This window comes from Sander lucioperca, chromosome 17 (genome assembly GCF_008315115.2).
Source record: "Sander lucioperca isolate FBNREF2018 chromosome 17, SLUC_FBN_1.2, whole genome shotgun sequence".
NCBI classification, from domain to species: Eukaryota; Metazoa; Chordata; class Actinopteri; order Perciformes; family Percidae; genus Sander; species Sander lucioperca.
The window spans coordinates 22,357,399-22,380,570 of NC_050189.1; the positions used below are offsets into that span (position 1 = coordinate 22,357,399).

The 23,172-nt window shown below is 40.5% G+C and overlaps 2 protein-coding genes across 4 annotated transcripts in view; both read left to right on the forward strand.

The window, feature by feature from the left end:
* Window positions 1-8,342: 8,342 nt before the first annotated feature.
* On the forward strand, window positions 8,343-10,118 carry LOC116049009 (doublesex- and mab-3-related transcription factor A1). The gene is made up of 2 exons (XM_031298352.2): window positions 8,343-8,944; window positions 9,193-10,118. The coding sequence occupies exons 1-2, from the start codon at window positions 8,467-8,469 to the stop codon at window positions 9,972-9,974; spliced, it is 1,260 nt and encodes a 419-aa protein (XP_031154212.1). The 5' UTR covers window positions 8,343-8,466; the 3' UTR covers window positions 9,975-10,118.
* A 1,135-nt stretch (window positions 10,119-11,253) lies between these two features.
* LOC116049010 (glucosidase 2 subunit beta-like) overlaps window positions 11,254-23,172 on the forward strand; it is a 130,927-nt gene continuing 119,008 nt past the window's right edge. For all 3 annotated transcript variants that reach the window (XM_035994063.1, XM_035994065.1, XM_035994064.1), the window contains exons 1-5: window positions 11,254-11,452; window positions 11,878-11,994; window positions 13,779-13,874; window positions 16,488-16,545; window positions 20,659-20,776. In XM_035994063.1, the coding sequence (XP_035849956.1) occupies window positions 11,359-11,452; window positions 11,878-11,994; window positions 13,779-13,874; window positions 16,488-16,545; window positions 20,659-20,776 (483 nt within the window). In that variant the 5' untranslated portion in view covers window positions 11,254-11,358. The remainder of the gene's footprint in view (window positions 11,453-11,877; window positions 11,995-13,778; window positions 13,875-16,487; window positions 16,546-20,658; window positions 20,777-23,172) is intronic.

Below are 23,172 nucleotides of genomic sequence, written 5' to 3' on the forward strand. Positions count from 1 at the left end.
TGTAGTGTGTATTGTTATCTGTTCTTCTGTCTCTGTACCTGACTGACTGTGGTTCCGCAGTGGCTTTGAACCATATCCAGGTGTCAGTCCATGTAGATGCATGTTGCTAGGGTTTGGTGCCAACAGTACTAAATGTGAAGGTAACTAATCTCGCTCGAAATCACCTTTATTTAATGCTGTGACATATACAGTAATGCAAAATTGAATTTAGTTTGAATATCACAAGTAATGATGCATTATTCTGAAGTGTTCTGTATCAGTTGTCAGTTTGGCCATACTTATTAACATTTATTATTACAGTAAATGAATGAAAGTGTTAATTTCCCACTGATCCTCTGCATGACCCCCAGCAATCAACTTATCAGAGTGCAACAAAAACAAAAATGGCTGCCACTTTCTTTCGACAATTCAGTCAAGAAATGCGATCACAAAGAATCATGAAGGTCTAAATGCTTCAAAGCCTTTCCTACTGGCAGAAATAGAATGTACATACTGTAGGGGAATAGTGAATCACTCATTTTATTTTTTGGGCTTTTTTAATTCAAAAGTAATCAAATATATGTGTATATATATATCGAGTCTTGAATTTTACCTGTTGTAGTAAAATGTTGTAAATAAAATATGTATGAGGGATTTCTTGGCTCTCTCCTGCTTCTGCTCCTGTTTTGGTTAGTAAGTGTATGTGTTGGTTGCTGTTCATCAGGACACAATGTGGCGGCAGCTCTTTCCATCCCTATTCAATCTTCAAACTCTTCCAGCCAACTGTTAAAACAGTTTGGAGTTCTTATCTTCCAATTAATAACAATGCAAACATTTTTACAAATCTAATTTTCCTTACAGATAACCCATCTATTTTGTCTCCTAGTATACACAGTACAGGGCATTTAGGACCATCAACCTGGAGGATCTCTGTGAGGGCATTTGTTACCGTAGAATTTATTTAATTACATTTTACTGAGGTAATACATACAATTTGCATTTGAATGATTCCACATCGGACACATTTTAATATTATTGAAGTATTCCATATTCTATTCTGAGTAACTGAGCTGTAGAGAGATGAAACCTTGAGTTGCTCTATTGACACTAAAGTGAGGAATTACAGTAAGTGGTAGATTTACTGTAAATAATAATGTAGTGATTTATGCTACTTTACTTTGTCACTGTCGTAATATGTACCTTCTGATGACATCGAAGACATCAGAGAAGTTCTGGCTTGCATTTACCTTTTAGATAAATATTCATATTAAATAAAAGAACTGTCCAAAAAAACAGCAATTCAAAGTTTCTTTGGAGGAGATATTAATAATAAAAAGGATATGTGTGTGACATTTTGGATGTCTGCATACGTGCTTCTCTGCACCTCCATTTGACTGAATGCCAAGTAAGGTCATGTGCTCTGGGAACAATGCACCACGAGACAGAGGTCAAAATAAATAGCATGAGATAAAAAATAAAAATTATTGTGATCTTTCTGTTCAACTGCAACAGATTTATCTCTTCTCAGTGGTTTCCTTTGTAAGAAATGACACAAAGTCACAGGTATGCTGGGAGCAAGGACTGCAGGGCAGGCTGGGTCAGTATTTCAAGATCTGTGCTACAACAGTTGCAGCAAGTCTGGCTCTGCTGCCTCTGGGAAATGTATTGTATCCAATCACATAGTCAGAATGTCACGTGTTTGCTTCTTGATTTGAACCAGTAAAACATAAAGTAATAAAACATATACTGGGACAAAACATCATGCACACAAACTCACTTCCAAATGCTTCTGCTTCTCTGATGGTTTCATGTTTCCTCTAATCTCTGTAGCAACTCGCATGTGATCTGTTTGCAGATTCCAGTTGCTATCAGAGACAATGTTTAACAATTTCCAAACTGTTATTGTCTGTAACTGAAAGCCTAGAATATTTTCCCATAACACCCTGGCAGAGATGTACAATACTGATGTCTCTTCCTGTCCTCTGCGTTCATCTGATAGCACACTTACCTCCTTCTTTATGCTTCACCCTCCCCCTTTGTCGCTGTGTTCTCAACAATCTCCTGCACTTTTAATACGCTTATTGCATTTTGGACATATTTAAGATTGTTTCACTGTGACCTGGCATTGCAACAATGAAACTGTCATAGATATGTGGGAAGTGATTGTAATAGTAACACATTTGCACATTTTAAGATTGCATACAAACTAATTTACTTAAAGCTGCTATAATCACTATTTTTATATTAACAATTAATCAAATTACTACTTGGAAAGTAAAAGGTGTCGCTCACAGTGATGAACCCACAGATAATTATCACCTAATTTTGCAGTCTTTCACCTTCATGGAGCATTTTAGCATCTTTTAACTCATTGTTCTGGTTTTGCAGGCCCGCAACTTTACTGTTTTGGTTCACTCTTATAGCTCTCATCAGTGTGTTCCAGCAACAGCAGGCCGCTGTTTTCATTACGTAAAAAAGCTCTAATAAATCCCACTGTACAATACCTGCCCAGCACCAAACAGCAGACAAAGTTAACAACTGGTAAACATAGTGGAGCATTTAACAGCTAAAAAGCCATATATTTTTCTCAGGAGTTGGTGGAGACCTAGTCTCGCATTGCCAGACCTTCCTCCACCGTGCTGCGAAGGAGGGTCTGGCAACTCCACACAGCATTTCGGGATGGAAGAAAAACGTGCTCTGGTTTATTGGCATTTCTTTAGACCAATCACAATCGTCTTGGGCGCCACTAAGCGCCGCACAGAGCAACGGCGCCGCTGCAAAATAGCCTCGGGGAGGAACTTGTTTGGGTGGAACATGTGTACGTTTAAAGGTTGTTTTAGTCATGCAACAGAAAACTCAGATTGGACAGATAGTCTAGCTAGCTGTCTGGATTTACCCTGCAGAGATCTGAGAAATGAAAGACATCCGGCGGAATTTCGGGCGGCACCTGAACAATCCTAGAAGTGGAACGTCGTGGATATAGACTAGTGGAGACCAAGAAGAGTGAATTATGGTCTTAAAATTAACTCTAATGTTACTCCCTATCTGCTGATGTGCAATAAGCTAATACGCTTGCCATAACAACTTCATAAGGTGATGATGGTGAATATTGTTGAATTTCTTCCTTGCTGCCATTCTCTCATTTTCTAAAGAGCTAACATCAGATTTAGTGTACTAAACAGATTTGTACAGCCTCCTCATCTAAAGACACTCACAGCTGGAGGAAATCTTTTCAGCAAACAGAAATGAACCAGAATCCTTTGCCATTAGGATGTCAACAGATCCTTTCACTCAAAACTGTGTAAACAACGCTTTGGAGGTCTGATTGTTTACTTATTTGTATATGAGAAAGAGGAGCGGAAGAATCTCCCTTTCATTAGGTTTTTTGTTAGTGTTTTTAGCTCAGTGACAAGCCAAAGTAATGCAATTAATCTGAAAAAATCAATACAATAGCTCCTGTAAATGTACAAATTAATTAAACAAAAACTCATAATTGTCAAAAATATTTCCTACCTATCCGTCACCTCTGACATGTTCACTCAAGCCCTGGTGTAAAGTGCATATTCATATTTACAAAGTACCAACAGAGAGTTCTTTCCCACGACGTGTCTATCACTAATACATCCATTTCCTTGTCAATGTCTGTCAAGTGGCACACATTTTATGAAAAAAAAAACACACTTAGAAACTTGATTCTTTAAATCCTTCACAAAGGGTTGTGCTCATCTGCCACTAAGTAATGCATTGTTGAGATGCAAAGTTCCCCTTGCAAGTGTATTGTTAAATAAAGAAGCGTTTGTGACACGAAACAAGTAAAGAGTGTAGCCAGAGTAAGTGCAGAACGAAGAACTCTCGGGGTTAAATCTCAACCTGTTTAGACAGTGAAGGTTGCATTCATTGGCACCTGACCAGAACCTTTTAAGGTCTTAATGTTCCCTACCCACTCACAAACACACACACACACACACACACACACACACACACACACACACACACACACACACACACACACACACACACGTAATTAGCACTTAAAGCACTTAAATGCCTACACACACAGTGAGCCAGTATGTAAAAGTGAACCTGCATCTCTTATAGATGCACCATGTTGATGCAGATGTAATATGCATGATGAAAATGATTAAAACAGGTACACATGGGTGCACACAAGCCCCCGATCCCCACCACCCACGCCCACACACACACACACACACACACACACACACACACACACACACACATCCATACCCAGCGCTCATGAGCAAACTTGGCTGTCTTTGGCCCACCATTGTTCACTGGCACTGAGGCATTGCCGGGCTAAGTGAGGGGCCCTGATGGATACCTACCAGACTCAGACCACCAATAAAGGTGTGAGAGGAGAGAAAGAGAGGTAAATGCAGGAATATTGAATAGGGGAGAAGAAGATGGCAGAAGATAGCAGAATATAGATAGGCAAGGAATAGGAGGAAATTCTATTGTCCCATGTATTCAAATGCACAGGTGTGTGTATGAGTGTTATATGGATGCTTCCCTTCTTCTCTGCATGGGTTGTAATAATATGTAATTTATATTTACGGAATTATTTCCATCCGCCATTATTTAGTTAGCAATACCACAATGAGAAAATGGTTTTAAAGCCAGCAACTTTGGTTCACGCTAGACACACCAGGCTGCTGTTTTCAGCGTAAAAGCTCTGATGAACCCACTGTACACTAGTGCCCAGCACAAAAAAAACCTACAGAAAAGTTAACAACTACCTAGGGAATAAGGCAGAGAATTTAGATGCTAAAGAGCATGAAATTTCCCTCAGTAGTTGGTGGAAACCATCAGGATAATGGTCATATAATCATGAAATGCGACTCACTTAACTTCTCAGAATTTTGTGTACTGCATTGTAAAGTGTTACCGTTTAATATATAGCTTTATATTATAATATCTCAATCTATCATATGGTTTGCATATAAAAACACAATCACAACTATTGAATGAAATACAATGAAAAGTGCAACATGTATCTCCAAAAAGTCTAGTTGTATAGCAAAATAGAAATATTCATGTAAAGTACAAGTATCTCTGAAGTACTCGAGTAAACCTTTGCTAACATGATTCGCCATATAAGTCACCTGCAATCCTAAGTAACATTATTACTTTTACTTCAGTGATTTTTACCTTTTTTGTCACATGTCACAAAAACATTTTTGGAACAGAACTCTACATTTACATATTTCAATGTAAATTTTGCACCTCAAAGTGAGCTACTGGTCTGATATCTGGAGAAAGATGGGTGAGAATATAATTCTACACAGAGCTTTAATACAACAAAGTGTCAATGACATAAAAGTGCAATGGTGGAGAGAGACTTGCATTCACAAAGGGAAATTAAAATGATCAAATCTTTTGATCACTGCAGCAGCCTGACCGACCTGATGGCCATCATTGGTGGCCATTCACCCCATCAGCAGTGAAGTGGAGGCTACTGTGTGGCACTTAAATGACAAGGGTGTGAAGTGACAGATGAGAGAATAAACACACAAAGGTCAAGACCCTTCACATGCTGAAAGAGAGGGGAATTTGTTGTAACTTGAGTGCTGTATTTTCAGAAACAATGCCGCCGTCTTGAAACTTAAGGCGCTGAAATGTTTCCAAATGTCAAAGTCGTGTCACATGATGACTTCTTTAGCGACTGTGATGTGAGGTTGGCAACAATAACATGATCTGATCTTCACCCATTGTGCATCAGAGGACTTGCAGCTGCAGGGCAATAATCTAGGATATAGACCTATTTGGATTAACAGTGTGCCAGTATATTACAACGTGAAATCTGAATGTCTTAATAGGACACTATAAAAGATATAAATCCAGATACCATGATTTACTGTGTAATGATGGGCTTCTGTTCCTCTGCCCTACAGTACCTCCTTACCTCTCCACCCTCCCTCCTTTGCTCCATCTCTCTGACAGTAAGACATAATCAGGTTTTGTGAGATTTGTGAGTAGATTAGCAGCCACCTTGCTTCAGATAAGAAGCTGCCCTGATAAAGCCCTGTCCAAGGAGGCACATTGCTGTGATGAAACACCATATCTGACATGAGCAGATCTGTTAAGAACACAATTAAGACACTGTCTGGCCATACTCTAACTGCACCCACGCCTGATAATCCCTTCGTTCTGTGTTGGGGGTGAGGTTGAAAAATTCGGACTAAAAATGTGTGCAAACAGTGGAACTGGACTTAGTTTTTTTTATAATGCAGAGATAACAGTTGTGTATGCTAGTTGTTCTGTGTATTAGATTATGATCAAATGGTAGAATGACACAAGAAATTACCTTGTCTCGAGGTGAAACTGATCTGGTTTGAAGGCACTTTAAAAACAACCATCCTGGCTTGGCCTTAAAGTAATCCTTTGATTCAGAGAAAAACCAAAGAGACAGTAAATGAGTAAATATAACACTACAGCTCTTATCCATAATCCAATTCATAGAGGCTTTTCCAAAGCAGCTGTTTTTGTCCCATTATCCTCCTAAGGGTAATTAGAAATAAGACTGAAACAGAACCAAAAGCTCAGTATATAGTGACACACACATTTACACAGGCTTTTCAACATCTTCCAGACATCCTTCCTGCAAGAAAAGCTGTAACTGGTCCATATAAACCGCCTAAGCAGTCGGTTTAAAAAGCCAGGTGAGAGCAGCTTAATGTGCCTGGATAAACTTGCCAGCCAGAAATCCAAACCTCAAATTCCACTTCACAGTGGATGAAATGATAAAAGCCGCATGTGCGTCCACACAGCGCTGGCATTTTTTTTTAATGTTTTTAGCATTCTGTGTTGATGGATGCATTTCAATTTATTTTCATGTCCTGCACAGCTGAAGTGAGTCTGTACCAACCCCTATCCATCCAGGACCATAACTTCTCAAAACCTCTCTATTATCAGGACGTTTTTGTTACGACAAATGCCTGTACACACATATGAACATATTTTGGGGTTTTGCACAATATGTGTTTGCTCTTTGCATATGCACATGCATGATTGTATAATAGGGCAGGTGGGCAGGTATGCTGTTGATAAGATCAATCACTTAAGGACGGGTGGAGAAAAAACTGACTATCATCAGTCTCATAAGTTTTGGCTTTAAAAACAGTAATCTTTTATCAAGTTGAAACACCAGTCTGTATGTGTGGTAAGTAGTAATATTAATGACTAAGAATAGCTAAGTCTGCATGAAATTAGTGAGTATTATACTGAAAGTAATTTCCCTGGCCTTTGCTGTAGCAGACTTTCTTAGAGATGCCCTTCAGGGAATCAATATCTCAGTAAAACGCAACATGGGGGTTGAGTGCTTCCATCCACTGCCTCTTTAACCTGCGTCCATTATTCAGAGGGAGTCTAGTGGAGTCAGAACTACAGGGAGACCAAAAGAAGTCACTAACATCTCACTCTAACATTTACAGATGATTAGGAGATGTCTATTTTAGTTCCCATATTAAGTGTATGCGCATGCCATATCAGTCAAGCATATAATAATAAGCATATAATAACAAACTGTATTTATGTATAGGCTACTGCACGCACATATTTGCAGTGAATAAAAAAAGTTGAGGAGGACAGTGTGCATGATTTGCAAATGCATGCACTAACAGTGTTTAAGTTATGGGTTTCCCTAGGTGACTGACGCCACTGTTTGTCACATTATGCTCAAGTTGTTTTCCATGTAATAACTGTAAGGCAATCTGTTGCGTGTAACTGGATCCTACTTGAATAGAGAGTAATGAATGAAACATGTGACAAGGTGTGATTAGTGATCCACCAATCTTGCTGGGTGTTTGTTGACAGATGGGTCTTTTGTCAAGGTAATTTGTTGAACAGAATAACCAGGTAGATAATTACCTGTTGCTTTTGTGACCATTATTAGGGCCATTGTTCTGTTAAAAGCATCCCAATTGTGAATATTCATTGCTCAGTAGAGCAACCAAAGAGGGCCATTGTATCTAGCGGACCTGAGGCAACATGTTTTTCTTTCTGTTTTGAAAAAGCTTGGTTTCCTAATTCAACAAAGCAACACGTTTTGACTGGTGGTGCATATTAAACATAACTCTTAAAGCAACCAAAACTTCAATGCATTCTTGAATGTAATTTCCTACATCACAATTTCTAAAAATGGCAATTCCAGATCATACAAAGTCTTGTCCTGGTAGGCCTCACTTTTCTTAAACTACAGCTGCAAATAGGCTCAGTTGCATCAGATTAGACCACTATTCATCCGGGATGCAAATAAACAGTATAGGGTATTAACTAGAGCGGAAAGGGGTGTGACCAGGGTGTTGTATTTCATGTCAAACCACCTGGAAAGGAGACACTTAAGGCGCGCTGGTTCAGGGTGCCAGCGGCATTACAGAGACGCCAGTCACTCAGAGAAGGCCACATCACTTGACTGACTTGAATAATTGTATTGGACTTTAAGACCTTGTGTTTGCAAATATTCAGGCAATGGACAGCAGGATCAGACCGCTTGGCCTGGCCGGGCACACCGCCAACTCTCTCGGTGGCTTGCAGGTGCCTCATTCCCTCCTGCGCCCTCCGCATCTCATCCTCCGGGGTTGTAACCCCGCGCTGGAGAGGGGATACCCCCGCACCCCGAAGTGCGCCAGATGTAGAAACCACGGCGTTGTTTCCGCGCTGAAAGGCCACAAGCGTTTCTGTCGCTGGAGAGACTGCGTGTGCGCAAAGTGCACTCTGATAGCGGAGAGGCAGCGGGTGATGGCCGCGCAGGTGGCACTGCGGAGGCAGCAGGCTCAGGAGGAGAGCGAGGCCCGGGAGCTCCGGCTCATGTACCCCGGCTCGGGGATCGTTGGGGAAACAGGGATCCCTCAGGCGGCAGCCGTAGGCCCCGGGGGGCCTGCAGCTACCAGCAACACTCCAACAGCTCCCACTTTTGATGTTTTCGGAGCAGAGAACCAAAAACATGGTAAGTTAGAGACAATGTTTGACATTGGAGATCCTTTTACTCAATCATTAAATTGCTTATTGTTATCATAAATAATTTGAATTTACTGTAATGTTATTTGGTTCATTTGCAGTTTGTGTTAGATTAAAGTTACCACAAAATATAACCTAATGTAGCCTAATTTATTTGTAAAGACTGCATTGTATCAAGCATTTTACGCAATCGGAACCTTGTGAATAAGATTTTAAACCTGTTTGTCCACATTTCAGATGACAAACTGAGCAAGTACAACTTTTATAACGGATTCATGGGTCGACCCCTATTTGCATCCCACACCGCGCGGTTGCCCTCTCCAATTGACAAGAAAGATCTGTCTCCAAACAAGGACAGCGCTGCTGCATTCACTGACAGCGCAAGTCCATCCCCAGTGTTTGATCAGCGCTCAGACCACATAGAGAGTCCACAGAGGTCACTTTCCTCGTCGGATCCGGAGTCAGGCAGCGAGTCGGAGAAACCCAAGGACCACCGGAGCCTGGACCGGGACCCCACTGATATCATGGCCAAAATCTTCCCCCATCAGAAGCGGGACACCCTGGAGTCTATGGTGAGAACATGCAAAGGCGACATTGTCAGATCAATTGAACTGGTGTTGAGCTCCAAAGGGAACAAAATTGACTCTGATAGCTTGTCTCTGTCTAATCACGCAAACGCACTCAGGCCTTCTGTTGAATTGCCTGGAGCGCTTGGTGCTCTGGGGAACAAGTCTGCGTTCTCCCCGCTCCACATGCCCCCGACGGCCGCTGACAGTCTGTACGGGCTCAGCCCCCGCCTCGGTGTCAGTCCCTTACGGCTGGCCTATTCCTCTGCAAACGGCGGCATGGCAGGTTTTATGTCACCATACATGACATCCGGACTGATGCCAGTGTTTCCACTGCGTCCACCCTTGGACTCATATTCCTTCCCGGGCATGTTCCGAGACCTTTCTTACCTTCAGAGCAAGGAGTCACTGTGCAGTACAGGTCTTTACACAAGACTTAACAGTGAAAAATGACAAATTAGAAGACTTTTATTCTTTAGGTAGGCTTATTTTAGCCTACTGTAAACTGGCTTTAGATTCAGGCCTACCTTTAATTTGCCTTTAAGTGCCTTAAACCTAGTTAAAGTGCTGATTGAAATCATGGCCTTGTTACAATTTCTTGTGACCTCTAGCTCACCCAGTAAGAGTGTGCGCCCCATGTAGGCTGAGTCCTCTGCAGCGGACCGGGTTCGAGTCCAACCTGCTGCCCTTTGCTGCGTATCATCCCCCATCTCTCTCCCACCTTTTCTGTCTATCCACTGTCACTTTCAAATAAAGGAAAAAGCCCCCCAAAATAATCTTTGTTACAATTTCCTTTTCAGACTTTTTTTTTTTTTTTATCGTGTAAATGTTGTAAAGATTGTTTATTATTAATTAATAAAACTATCAAACTGTGCTCTTGTTTTATATGTGTTCATGATTTTGTGCCAATAGGCTATATCAATATATCTATCTATCTATCTATCTATCTATCTAAATTCCCATAATATGAGATTTAAAAAAACAAACACCCACCTTAATTTTTTCATTAGGCTACTAGGCCTACATTAAATTGATGCAAATTGAATACAAAGTTGAAACGCTAGAGTTGAAATGTTACAATGTTAATGAGTGTGTCGATGGACAGAGTGTTACATTTAATGTAGCTTATAAGTCACATAACGTGGCAGGCCTACTGAAGGGAATTATACCACAAGTGAGTTTAATATTCAGTCAGTCAGTAGGCCGATGCATTTGGTTGCCATGGTAGGCTAATTATTACTGCCCCACTTGTTTTTTTTGACATGTCAGTAGGAAAACCACAGGTGTAAATAATTAAATTAATAATGGCTGGATTCAATTTAACTGCTTTGATTTTAGGATCCTGTGTTGTGCATATTGGCTCACTGTCACTTCCACTGGAAAACTTGAATTAAACGGAGCAATCATTTGTGTTATTATTAGTAACATCTGCTTTTCCTGCTGTGAAAAAAGGTCTAGTGAGGGGCAGCATTCTGTCACAATATTCATAACATGTTACCCGACATGTACTTCTTCTAAACCGTAGAATATGTCATTTACCAATTACAAAGAAATCTAACTAACGTTAGCCAAAAAAAAAGCTTGCAAATTGCTCCACTTTTCATTTTGAAAAACGTTGGTAAAGCCTAAAAAATAAGAACGTGAACAACATTCTCACTCAGGATTGGTTAACAGAATCACACGCGGCTTAAATAAAACCCAATAGAAAGGCTCAGAAGCGTCACGAGACCGCATGTTTCAGGAAGTCAGGACCTGGCCAGTTTAAATGTTGGATGTCATGAGTTTAAAACACCTTTGAGCGGGTTTTTGCGAGGCAGGAGGCAGACAGTTTACAATTATGCCATCTGACATGCGTTTCCACATTTTTATCGCCGCTGTCTTTTGGTGTGGTTTCGTAGACTCGCGGAAAATAAGAGGAATATCTTCGTCCTGTAAGTTCACTGTCCCCTTCGAGCTAGCTTAAGGCTAAGTTGCTATCATCATATTTGTAAATAACACTGCACGGTGCAACGTGCTGTGACTTTAACATGTCCTTATCTTCAACACAGACAACATGTTGCAAGTTCCTATCAAGTTGCCATCGCTGCAGATAGTTTGTAACAACTGTACATAGGATTTAAAGTTTGTTCTGGGTGGTAGCAATAATACCAGACCTATAGTTTTTTTAAATAGTTCCAGTAACGTTAGCATTTCTTTACAGACGTTCTGGACTCAAGTACTGAGCTTTTATCCTGAAATAAATATTAGTTATAGATACAAAATGTTCAAAGTCTGCTTCTGTGTTTTGGATACAGTTCTAGCTGCAGTTCAAGGTCATAAACATACATCAGTCTGTAATGTTTTTATTCTGTAACAGACAAGCGGTTCTACAGGGAGAGGAAGTCTTTTCTGTGCCTTGATGGGTCGAAGATTATCCCCTTTGAGCAGGTGAACGATGACTACTGCGACTGTGAAGATGGCTCTGATGAACCTGGTAAAAAGTTAAGCTATACCAAACTGTGATTCATCACTGTGACCTGCACTGTTAATAATTACTGCACACTGAATGTCTGTTTGTGGCAAAATCACATGATTTGACTTTACTTTTCAGATATGTTTTTCATAAAGCAAGTTCATATTTTTGAGAATGCAAAAAATGTAGTTAAATGTACATGGGTGGATAGATATATTTTGTAAGCCACCAAACCATCTATTTGGCAGCTAAAGCACATCATATTCCCTTTTCTGCTGTCCCATACTGCTAGGGTAATCCAACCCCTAATATTATCTACAATATAAGCACAAGCAACCTAATACACTTCTTTACTCATCACAGACAAAAGAGAGCAGAACAAGCAAGAAGTGAATTAATAAAAAAAAATAGCATGTTGGTAATATTATCTACCCACACCCAATATTTTGGAGTGATTGACCCCATACTGTAGTCTGGCTATCACCAGACCAAGCTCAATCTTTTAAGAATGAACATTAGTCTGGGGAGTCTGCTCTGTATTTTCTTCTGCACAAGAGGCGTGATCAACGGGCATAGTTCAAATGACTCTGTACGTAATTGGATAGTCCTTCAACCAATCAGAGCAACAATCCGGGTGACGTAGCAGCGACAGCGGCATCAACGGGTTGCTGCGCTTCGGTGGCCATCATGTTGAATGTAAACAAGAAGCTGCTTGGTCGCTTCTCTATCGTCATCGCGTTAAACCCACCAAAAGCGCGGCAGGTGGATAAGCCAGCTGGTGATTGGTCCCCGCAAAATTGTAACGGAAGCAGGATAGAAAAACGTAGAGGTTTCCAGCCTGAGCTGCAGGGCAAAATCAAATCGCCGGCAGATCGGGCGGGGTTTACCCAGTCTACCCATACTGTATATTGGCAGCTGATACAGCCATACCCTATTTGAGTAGTGGTGCATACAGTATAGTACACTCAAAGATTGCAAAACAATTGCCCTTTTAAAGCATACTTTATTACATAATTAAAAACAAATAAAAATTGTGTTCATAGTTTGCAGTTAAGGCTAAGGTTAGCTTACCTCCACAACAAGATACCTTTCGTCTTCTAACCCCTATTTTCAACTGGGCGCGTCTGCGCTGCGTTCCGGAGGCGACGCAACCTCTGTGACCGCAATTGCTGCCATTCAAGTTAATGCTTGATATTCCACCAGCCGTGCCACAGAAGCATGTGTGAAGTGGCTCTCTGCTCCGCACCTCTAAAGATACCAGCCAGGTCTATTTTCACGCGAGCTGCAGAAAAACATAATAGGACATCACCAGAAAAGAGGAGGCATGGAGTTTAATTGCAGGAGTGCTTGGAGTGGAAGATAGCTCAATAAACACGTGATTGTTCTGTAAAGTAGTACTTGTAGAGACAATAAAATCTGCAAGTTGGGCAGCAAGGCTCTCCGCTTCTGAGACGCTCCCGGTGTGGTATGGCGCGTGGCGGAGGACAGAACAAAACTGGAATGCAGCCAGAACGCGGCACAGACGTGCCCAGTGGAGAATCGGAGTAAGAGTTGGTGCTAACAGCTTTAAACAGCACACTGCTGCCACTACTGAACATGGGTTTAGACTCTAAACAGGTGGGTGCCTGGGTGGCTGTTAAAAAACAAAATCCCTAACCCAACAAAAACAAGTGATAATTGAAAAGGGACATACTATTATGTTACTCTTATCAGCCCCTGCGCATGTGTTATAAATAGATTTGATTACTTTATTTATGAAAGTTTATTATGCACTGCTGATGACCTCTGCTCCTGCCCCTATGTAGGCACCTCAGCCTGTCCTCGTGGCCGATTCTACTGCACCAATCTGGGTTTCCGCCCACACTACATCCCATCATCGCGAGTCAATGATGGCATCTGTGGTGAGGCTTTTTATATTGCATTGCTTTGGATGAAATAATAGTCTCCTGAGAGGTGACTTTAAAGGGGAACTATGCAGTTTTTTTTAGCTTAATTTACCTTAACTGAACAGCTTCGGAGTCATTGGAATGGTTATATGACTGGCTCCCCCCTAGCGCCTGTGAGCTGAAAAACCACCCTTGCAACTTTGGGCCAGGGAGTCGCCGGCCTCAGCGTCAGGAAGTATTGTGTAATATCAGGTCTTGCAATGCAACGAATTGCTTCACGGCACTGCACACATACGCCCATTCAGGAACCGGCTAACAAGGTAGCGATGGAGTTTTTCACACTATCGTCATGGCTGAGCCGGCAAAAAAAAAGAAGCAGAAAGCTAGGAAAGCATTGTCGGAGGAACAGAGAAAGAGGAAACGGGAGACTGACCGAGTCAGGAGTCAGACACAAGTAAACATAGGAGCTGCCAAATATCTATTCTGAAGCTGTAGGGGGAGCTCTATAGAGCAAGAAAACAGCAAAGAAATGGCCAAAACTGCATAGCGTCCCTTTAATAAACTTTATAGAACCTGAAGTGAGGCAATGGATTAACAATGTGTCTGCCTCAGAGTTTTTCCAAGGACAACAAGGGCAGCCCTGCAAGTGCTGTAGTGATGAACAGATTTATTCTTGCAGAAAATGAATTGCTGTCTTATTTATTCAGAAAGAGCTGGTGGAAAGGTTTGATGCCAAATTTGCCCTAATATTTTACAACTTGTTTATTTGTGAGGCAGTGTGAGGTTTCAATCAAACTACGTTCACGTCCCTTTTTAATTCTGTTAGAAGTTATGTTTGCTTTTTGTGTGTTTTGCAAACATGGACAAGTCACTGTCACTTTTTCTGTAGTACAAACAAACGGAGTTAGACACAAAGTCGACACAGCAAACAAAACATGGCTCTCTAACACACGCATACCAATTTGCTCACTCTCCTCGCAGTTTTCCTTGAAAAACATCCTGTCCTTTACCGCAAGGCTTTTCTCTGTTCTTTCTTGTAACATCTGCCACACTCAGATAGTTTTTCAGCCCCCTTTCTCACTTTTGTTTTCTAGTAGCTCTCCACTTTGTATAACATCAGTACATTTAGTTGTCGACATCTCTCTGTCACCAGCGCTTTCAGCAGCATTAGACAGCATGCAACCATAGCAGGTTAGAAATTGAAGGAATAAAAGTGCAGTAGTGGAATATTTCTCTAAGCAGCTGCCTCCTCCCTTTTCTCTCCTCTATTCTTCTCCCACCTGTCTTCTCATACCTTCCCTGCCTCGAGTGGAGCCACTTACTGTAATAGCTAACACGTCACCGCTTTTTCTCTTTGCCTGGTTGTTGAGAGATTTTCATAGGCTTCCCTTCCTGGGCTGTAAAGCCCTCGTTCCACCGGTCACCAATAGCGATCTGGGTAATTATGAAATATCACACTGTGCCCACTCTCTGTGGTGAAACATCTGAGCAAAAGCCAGACCTGAGCACTTACAAAACACCATCCAGCAGATCTTTATAATTGGCTGATGATCTCAAGAGACCCTCTCTGAACTAGAGAGAGATGTCATGCAGACACAAAGATCTAATCTTCCTTGAGGTTGATAAGTGACTCAAGCCTTAAAGAGAAGATTTCTGCCACTCTCATGTCTGTGTATTAGGTATAAGGCTTCAGAGATCAACTGCTTAGCTTAGATTAGCACCAATACTGGAAATTGGCAGGAAACAGCGAGTCTGGCTCCTTTTTTACTCTTCAGTTTTTGTACAGATTAAACATGTTAATTAGTGAGCTTTAGAGGTGCTGGTAGGCAACTTTTTTTAAAACTTTGGACAGAGCCAGGCTAGCCGTTTCCCCGTTTCCAGTTTTTATGCTAACCGATGCTAAGTGGCAGTTGGCGGCGCAGAGAATGGTTTAAAAAAAAAAAATCCTGAATAAGCAGTTTTCCCAAAATGTCAAACTATGTTTTTTTTTTTCTTCAATTAATCATTTTATCTATGAAGTAGTTAGAAAGTACTGAACAATATCCATTATAATTTTCCACAGCACAATATGGCATCTTTAAAATATTCAGCTAACTGCCATATATGATAAAGAACAGCAGCAAATTTGCACATTTAAGCAACTGGAACCAGTGAAAAAAATTACTGAAACGATGAATTGATTACCAGAATAGTTTCTGATTCCTTTTCTGTTGATTTGACAAATCTATTAATCGGCTAATTGTTTTAGCATTACTCTCATTACACCATATCTTGTTTTTGAATAATTCTGTTTCTGTCACTAAATGTTTATGAACATCACGTGCTGTGTGCAAATGGCAAATGGTTGGGGTGGTCACATTTTTTTGGGGCAAAAATGGAGCGATGCTGTGCTCCAAAAGCACCTGAAATGTAATTCTTCATAGTTGCTGATGATGTGGTTTTGTTGATTGTTATTGTTATTAACTTTGATCTGTGTTTGTTTCTTTTTTTGCCAAATGATGCAAATTATAGATATTAATCGCATAATTTAGAGTAGACATGTGGCTCCCCTCTTCTTGCTGATATATTGAATGCTCTTCTGTTCTCTTGTATGTGCTTTGGATTGGTTTCTCCTGTGTCTCGTGCCAGATTGCTGCGATGCCTCAGATGAATACAACAGCCACGCTCACTGCCAGAACACTTGCTGGTCAGTTGAATCAAAACCGAGATTCAATATTTATGAAATAACACATGCAGATTTTGACTCAAATATGGCATTGGAGGCCCACACATTGCTAAAGATTCAACCATTCCATTCTATTTAGGAAAGGTATCAAACAGTACATTTTGGGCAATTTTATAAAAATGCAGATCTTCTTAAATCCAAGTTGTCTTTAACATAAGGGTATTTATCATAGCACCAGTGTGATAGACTTGCTGCACTCATGTGATAGTGACTCATTCACTGTGCCACCAGGGGGCATGGTGTCACTATGATTTAAAACCTTGATGTACTGTAGTTCAGACCTACTCTTGTAATGTATATGCATCACATTATTGTTTTGAAGAGTTCATGCACGATAAAGACAGATCTGGCTCCCCACCTCATTACAATTGTTTTTTCGCATTGTAAATTTGTTCCCTCAATAAACCGATCCAGAGTAGGGATGGGGACCGTTAATTTTTATTGATATTGATTGCTTAAAGATCCGAGTCTTTATCGATACCATTATCGATACTTTTCTATTTTTTGGTGAAAAGTCGAGACGGCAAATTCTTAATCTTAACAAAACTAGGGCTGCAATGGATCACAAAACTCACGGCTCACAGTTTTGAGTCACGGATCGGTTTAATATGAGAAACGGGTATTTTACAATAACTATGAATGCATCACAAGGTTTACCAGTTTTAAGTAAACGCAGCCTTTAGTCCCATCTGTGTTTTTCAGACAACAGCAGCGACCTAGTGCTAGTTTGTGTCTTTTAGCTCATAGCTTTAGCGGCAGACTGTTGTACGTCCTGGTGTTAGAATCCTCTACAGTGAAATACAGTCACACTACACCGTTTAGCTGTCTGCATTTTAACTGTTTAATCCAGTTACTTGCTAACGGTAGGCTGACATCAATGCTGCCAAGTGTACAGTTAGTGTTAACTAGCGTCCCACGTAGCGATGTTTCTGTTGCCTCTAACGTCCGTTTTGGAGCATCAGAGGCAGCACAGACATTTAGCTTGTGGCAAAGAAATCTATTCCGTCCAGTAGATAGGCCTACCGGTCGTTTAGTATGGAGGAAATATTTATTCATAATTCAAATTGAAAGTCCAAAGAGAAATTGAAAGTCCAAAGAGAAAACGAAGCAAGATCAAATTAAAAATATTATTTTTTTTTTTTAATTTTCCATTTGGCTTTTCCATTTGGATTTAATATTTGGCTTTTGAATTTAAATTTAACATTGGCTTTTAATTTGGATTTAATATTTGGCTTTTGAATTTCCATTTAACATTGGCTTTTAATTTGGATTTAATATTTGGCTTTTCGATTTCAATTTAACATTGGATTTTCATTTGGATTTAATATTTGGCTTTTGAATTTACATTTAACATTGGCTTTTCATTTGGACTTGACACATGTCAATGTAAATGAGGAGGCGTGGCCCAAAGGCTGGTGGGAGGGTCTGAAACGAAAGGGGTGCAGAGGCACGTTATGAACAGCAGGGGGACCTGACTGCTGGGGAGCACACTGTTGAGGAGCATCTGTCTGCAGCTTGGCCACCAGGCTGGCTTATCCTCTTATTTCACATGATAGAAACTGATGATGTAGGCTAAACACAAACCACATTTCATGCAACAACAGTGAAGTTTTCATGTAGATACTATAATTGAGCCCGTGTTAGTGAGGACTAGATTAGGACTGTATTTAAAGCTGATTCTGGTTTCCAACTTCACCCCAGGTGTGTCTGTTTAAAACACGGACGGAGACAACTTCTCTCTTCTGATGTTTTATTTAATTAAGAACAGTACAAACATGGGTGTGGGTAGCTCTGCTACGTGTGTTTGTGTGTTGTCAGATCTCGAGGACACACACACACACACACTCTCTCAACCGGGTAGTCATCGTCCGAACTGCGACCTCTCCTTTTTCTTTCTCTCACTTTTTTCTTCGGGTGGTGTGCGCAGTGTGAGGTGCATGTCCGCGCTATTCTCCGACACGTACTCACAACAATCACTCCTGATTGACGGCCTTTTGTACAGCCTGTGTACTTTTTCGTTCATTTGATTTCCGATTTTGAAACGATATCCAAATTTGAAAAATGGGTCATTTTAAACCTTGTTAATATTGATGACAATGTGTTCAAACGGAAAACGTGTGTGAAATAGCAGATGGAAATTATAAAAAAGCAATCGATTCTATGATCTAGATCGGGAGTTTGCCGTAGCAGCAGCAGCAAACAACTGGAAACTTCTTACAATTTTTGCCTGCTATTTCACCACTAAATTCACTATTGAGACTTTTTTATGCGTTTGAATATTTAAATGCGAGTTTGAATATGGGCAGTTTTACAAACATTGATGGCCAACTGCACATTTTCTCGATGTTGTCAGAAGCTCCAGTCTGACGGGACAGCCAGCTGGTGGCGGCCGGGATCGCCTCCCTGCTGGCCGGCCAGTGATGCTCACAGACACCGCTGTCAGCTGGAAGTCTCTCAATAGAATCATGGACAAGTTTATTTCCTGAAATATGGCTCGTTTTACGTTCGAACACATTGTCATCAATATTAACAAGGTTTAAAATGACCCATTTTTTTCAAATTTGGATATCGTTTCAAAATCGGAAATCAAATGAACGAAAAAGTACACAGGCTGTACAAAAGGCCGTCAATCAGGAGTGATTGTTGTGAGTACGTGTCGGAGAATAGCGCGAACACGCACCTCACACTGCGCGCACCACCCGGAGAAAAAAGTGAGAGAAAGAAAAAGGAGAGGTCGCAGTTCGGACGATGACTACCCGGTTGAGAGAGTGTGTGTGTGTGTGTCCTCGAGATCTGACAACACACAAACACACGTAGCAGAGCTACCCACACCCATGTTTGTACTGTTCTTAATTAAATAAAACATCAGAAGAGAGAAGTTGTCTCCGTCCGTGTTTTAAACAGACACACCTGGGGCGAAGTTGGAAACCAGAATCAGCTTTAAATACAGTCCTAATCTAGTCCTCACTAACACGAGCTCAATTATAGTATCTACATGAAAACTTCACTGTTGTTGCATGAAATGTGGTTTGTGTTTAGCCTACATCATCAGTTTCTATCATGTGAAATAAGAGGATAAGCCAGCCTGGTGGCCAAGCTGCAGACAGATGCTCCTCAACAGTGTGCTCCCCAGCAGTCAGGTCCCCCTGCTGTTCATAACGTGCCTCTGCACCCCTTTCGTTTCAGACCCTCCCACCAGCCTTTGGGCCACGCCTCCTCATTTACATTGACATGTGTCAAGTCCAAATGAAAAGCCAATGTTAAATGTAAATTCAAAAGCCAAATATTAAATCCAAATGAAAATCCAATGTTAAATTGAAATTCAAAAGCCAAATATTAAATCTAAATTAAAATCTAATGTTAAATTGAAATTCAAAAGCCAAATATTAAATCCAAATTAAAAGCCAATGTTAAATTGAAATTCAAAAGCCAAATATTAAATCCAAATGGAAAAGCCAAATGGAAAATTAAAAAAAAAATAATATTTTTAATTTGATCAATGGAAAATTTAAAAAAAATAATATTTTTAATTTGATCTTGCTTCGTTTTCTCTTTGGACTTTCAATTTCTCTTTGGACTTTTGGAATTATGAATAAATATTTCCTCCATAGTTTAGACATCGGCGAAATGCGAAAAAAAATCTACTTGTATGAACACAGGCCCCTGCCAGGTCATATTTATCAACTTATCTGAGCTGCAAAGATTGACCATACTATCGATACTGAAATGCTGTGTAAATGTAACTTCTAATATGGTAACCCACTTCTTTTGTTGACTGACAGTCCTGTTATTTCATTCACTGCCATTCGCCTCAAAACCACATACAAGCAGAGTATATCTCATTATGTTTTCACAAGGTCCACACTCATATTGTGTTTGCCAGCCTTCAAAAACAATTTAGTTCAGCCACAGAGCATCAGCCCCCATCTTATTTACTCCTCTATTTTCCCATTTGGATTCCCGCTGCATTGTGGGCCCTTAAAAATTGGATTGCACCATCTCAATGACCATAGCAGGGGTGGCCGATGTATTCTCAGTAATTATGGGACTGTGCATGCTCTCCCTCTCTTCCAGGAATCTAGGACAGAGAGAGAGAGCATACGTGGAGGGCCAGATGAGGACCTTGGACGAGGGTTTGCAACTCAAGCAGCAACTGATTGAGGAAGGAGTGCTGCTCTGGAGGGAGAAACAGGTACACTGAATTCTGCTGAAGTAACCACTACTGCATGGCATGCAGTAGTAACAGAATAGTCATCAGGGGTTTCCCTCAAACACTTTATCCTGTTCCTGTTGTGAGAAAACCAGTGACTTTCACTTGTGTGTTTCTTACTGCTATTTACTTGACTTGTACATAATATACAGTACACCAGGTCCATTAAATAGTATATATATAGTCTATGGCAGCCTATATATTTCAAATTCATATTTATTTGTCACATACACAATCATACACAGTACAATGTGCAGTGAAATTCTTTGTGTACCTGTTTCGGCTCAATAAAAACAATAACAATAAAATCCATAAAAATAATAATATACAACTATACAACACAGTAAAGTAAGAGCATAGAAAATAAGGGGGTGGGCGGGGGCTAGCCACAGAGTTTCTCAGGCAGCGAAAACACCTCCCTGATGACAGCAGAGAGAACAGTGAGTTGCTGGGGTGACTGGGCTCCCTGAGAATCTTTGTGGCCTTAGCAGCATCTGATGTAAATGTCCTGTATATTGGGGAGAGGAGCTCTAATGATCCGCTCAGCCAAGCGGACCACCCTCCCTAAGGGCAAGTTAATCTTTTGGGGTGCTACTGCCCATCCAGATGGTGATGCTCCCAGGCAGATTGCTCTCTATAGTGCAGGTGTAAAAGTTCCTGAGCACCTTGACGGGGAGCTTTAAGTCTCTCAGGCGTCTGAGATGGTGGAGACGCTGATGGGCCGGTGATGTGGAGTGACAATGTTAGGTCCCGAGTGATGTGAACCCCAAGATATTTAAAGCTGTACACCCTCTCCACCATTTTAACCTAATCACTAGATCAGTAGAAAACTGGTGACCTTACATTGTTGAGAAACAGAAACATCCTGAACATAATTTAAATACATAAAGTTCAGAACTGCGTATGATTAATAAATCTAAAAATAACTAAATGTACGATCATTTCGACATTTGAGTATCAGTTATATATCACAGAACTAATTACCTTTTGCAACCTTTCTTCTACTGAATTTCACAACTTTGGTATTGTTTAAGTGCCAAACCTTTTTTTTTTTTTCGGTATGTTTATCCTCAGGTTTAGTTTGGTATGGGTTATACAACAATTAAATACCTGTATCCTATTTCCTTACACACTAGGACACAATGTGTGTCCTGTAGCCTGCAGTCAACATGGTGACTCCAGTGATGTATTGTGAACTGCAGCCCAGATTCATATACAGTATGTTGTAAATTCATTTCTGGCTGCACTGTATTCAGTGATTTCATCTGGAATATCTGGTTTAAATTTCATACCAGCATCCTGGGTTTCATTCTGGCCAGTGGACTGCATTGCATGTTTTCTTCCTCTTTTTGTTTATGACAATGTCCACATTTTGACAGAATGCTCCTAAAATGATCATAAAGATGTACCAGTGTGTTCTATCTTGTAGCTACTATGTACATATATATCTATATATTGTTTCTGTTCTCAATAGATCTAATTAAGTTTTCATCTTGGCTACTTGTAATGCCTCTCAGTAACTGTAGTGTTATTACCTGGCATGCGAGCTAGCACACTTAATTGATGGGGACGTTGAGGTTAATTTGCTTTTATACGTGTTGTGCTCCGAGAATTCCTGCATTAATGAGCAGCCTGTACCCTATGATGTTGTTTTGACCATACGTGTTCATGACATCTGCTGCTACAGGCGTCTGCTGTGCAGTTTCCAACACCAACCTTAGCTTGCTGTGCAGTTAGTTTTTGCCATGTCAATGTGAGATGTTCACTGTATTCTAGCTCTAACTCACTTGCATCACTGTGTTTTATTTGATGAATTTATGCCATTTCTCAGTGAGTGTCCTTCCATTTTAGTATAACAAGCATATCAGTATATTATATTCCAAATGTATGATGTCTTCTATCTACACAATTCTAGTATCTAGTCATCTGGAATCCATACACCTCATATTCTTCTCCTGCCAGAAACTTTGCATTTTACTGTATCTTTTAAGGATTTCAACTATGCTTCATTCGTAATCACTCTTAAACAGTAAGGAGTAAATTGTGGGGGTAAATCGGCAAGTACCTGAGAGATTAAGCCCATTTTAAATCATCATGCTTCAAGAAACTACTTCAGTTTCCTCTGCTCTCCATTAGCACGTTCAACAAGCACTAGGCCAAATTAAAAACTGGAGCCCTGGAGTTCGGTGCAAATTAAATTGGTAAATTTGGCAGCTGAGGATCTCTTTAGATGTTTGTAAGTTACATTTACTGGTTCAGTGATCTCATTACTTAATGCATTATCTTAATTTAGGAAATACAAGTTTGTTAACTCACCTACTGCATGTAGCACATATAAAGATCATTTTCCTTTTCTTCGGCATTAGTAAAAAATAAAA

Excerpts from the sequence above, each read along its gene's own strand:
- LOC116049009 (XM_031298352.2), top strand. The coding sequence starts at position 8,467 with ATGGACAGCAGGATCAGACCGCTTGGCCTGGCCGGGCACACCGCCAAC. Across the intron at positions 8,945-9,192 it reads AGCAGAGAACCAAAAACATG|ATGACAAACTGAGCAAGTAC; the intron begins GTAAGTTAGAGA and ends TCCACATTTCAG.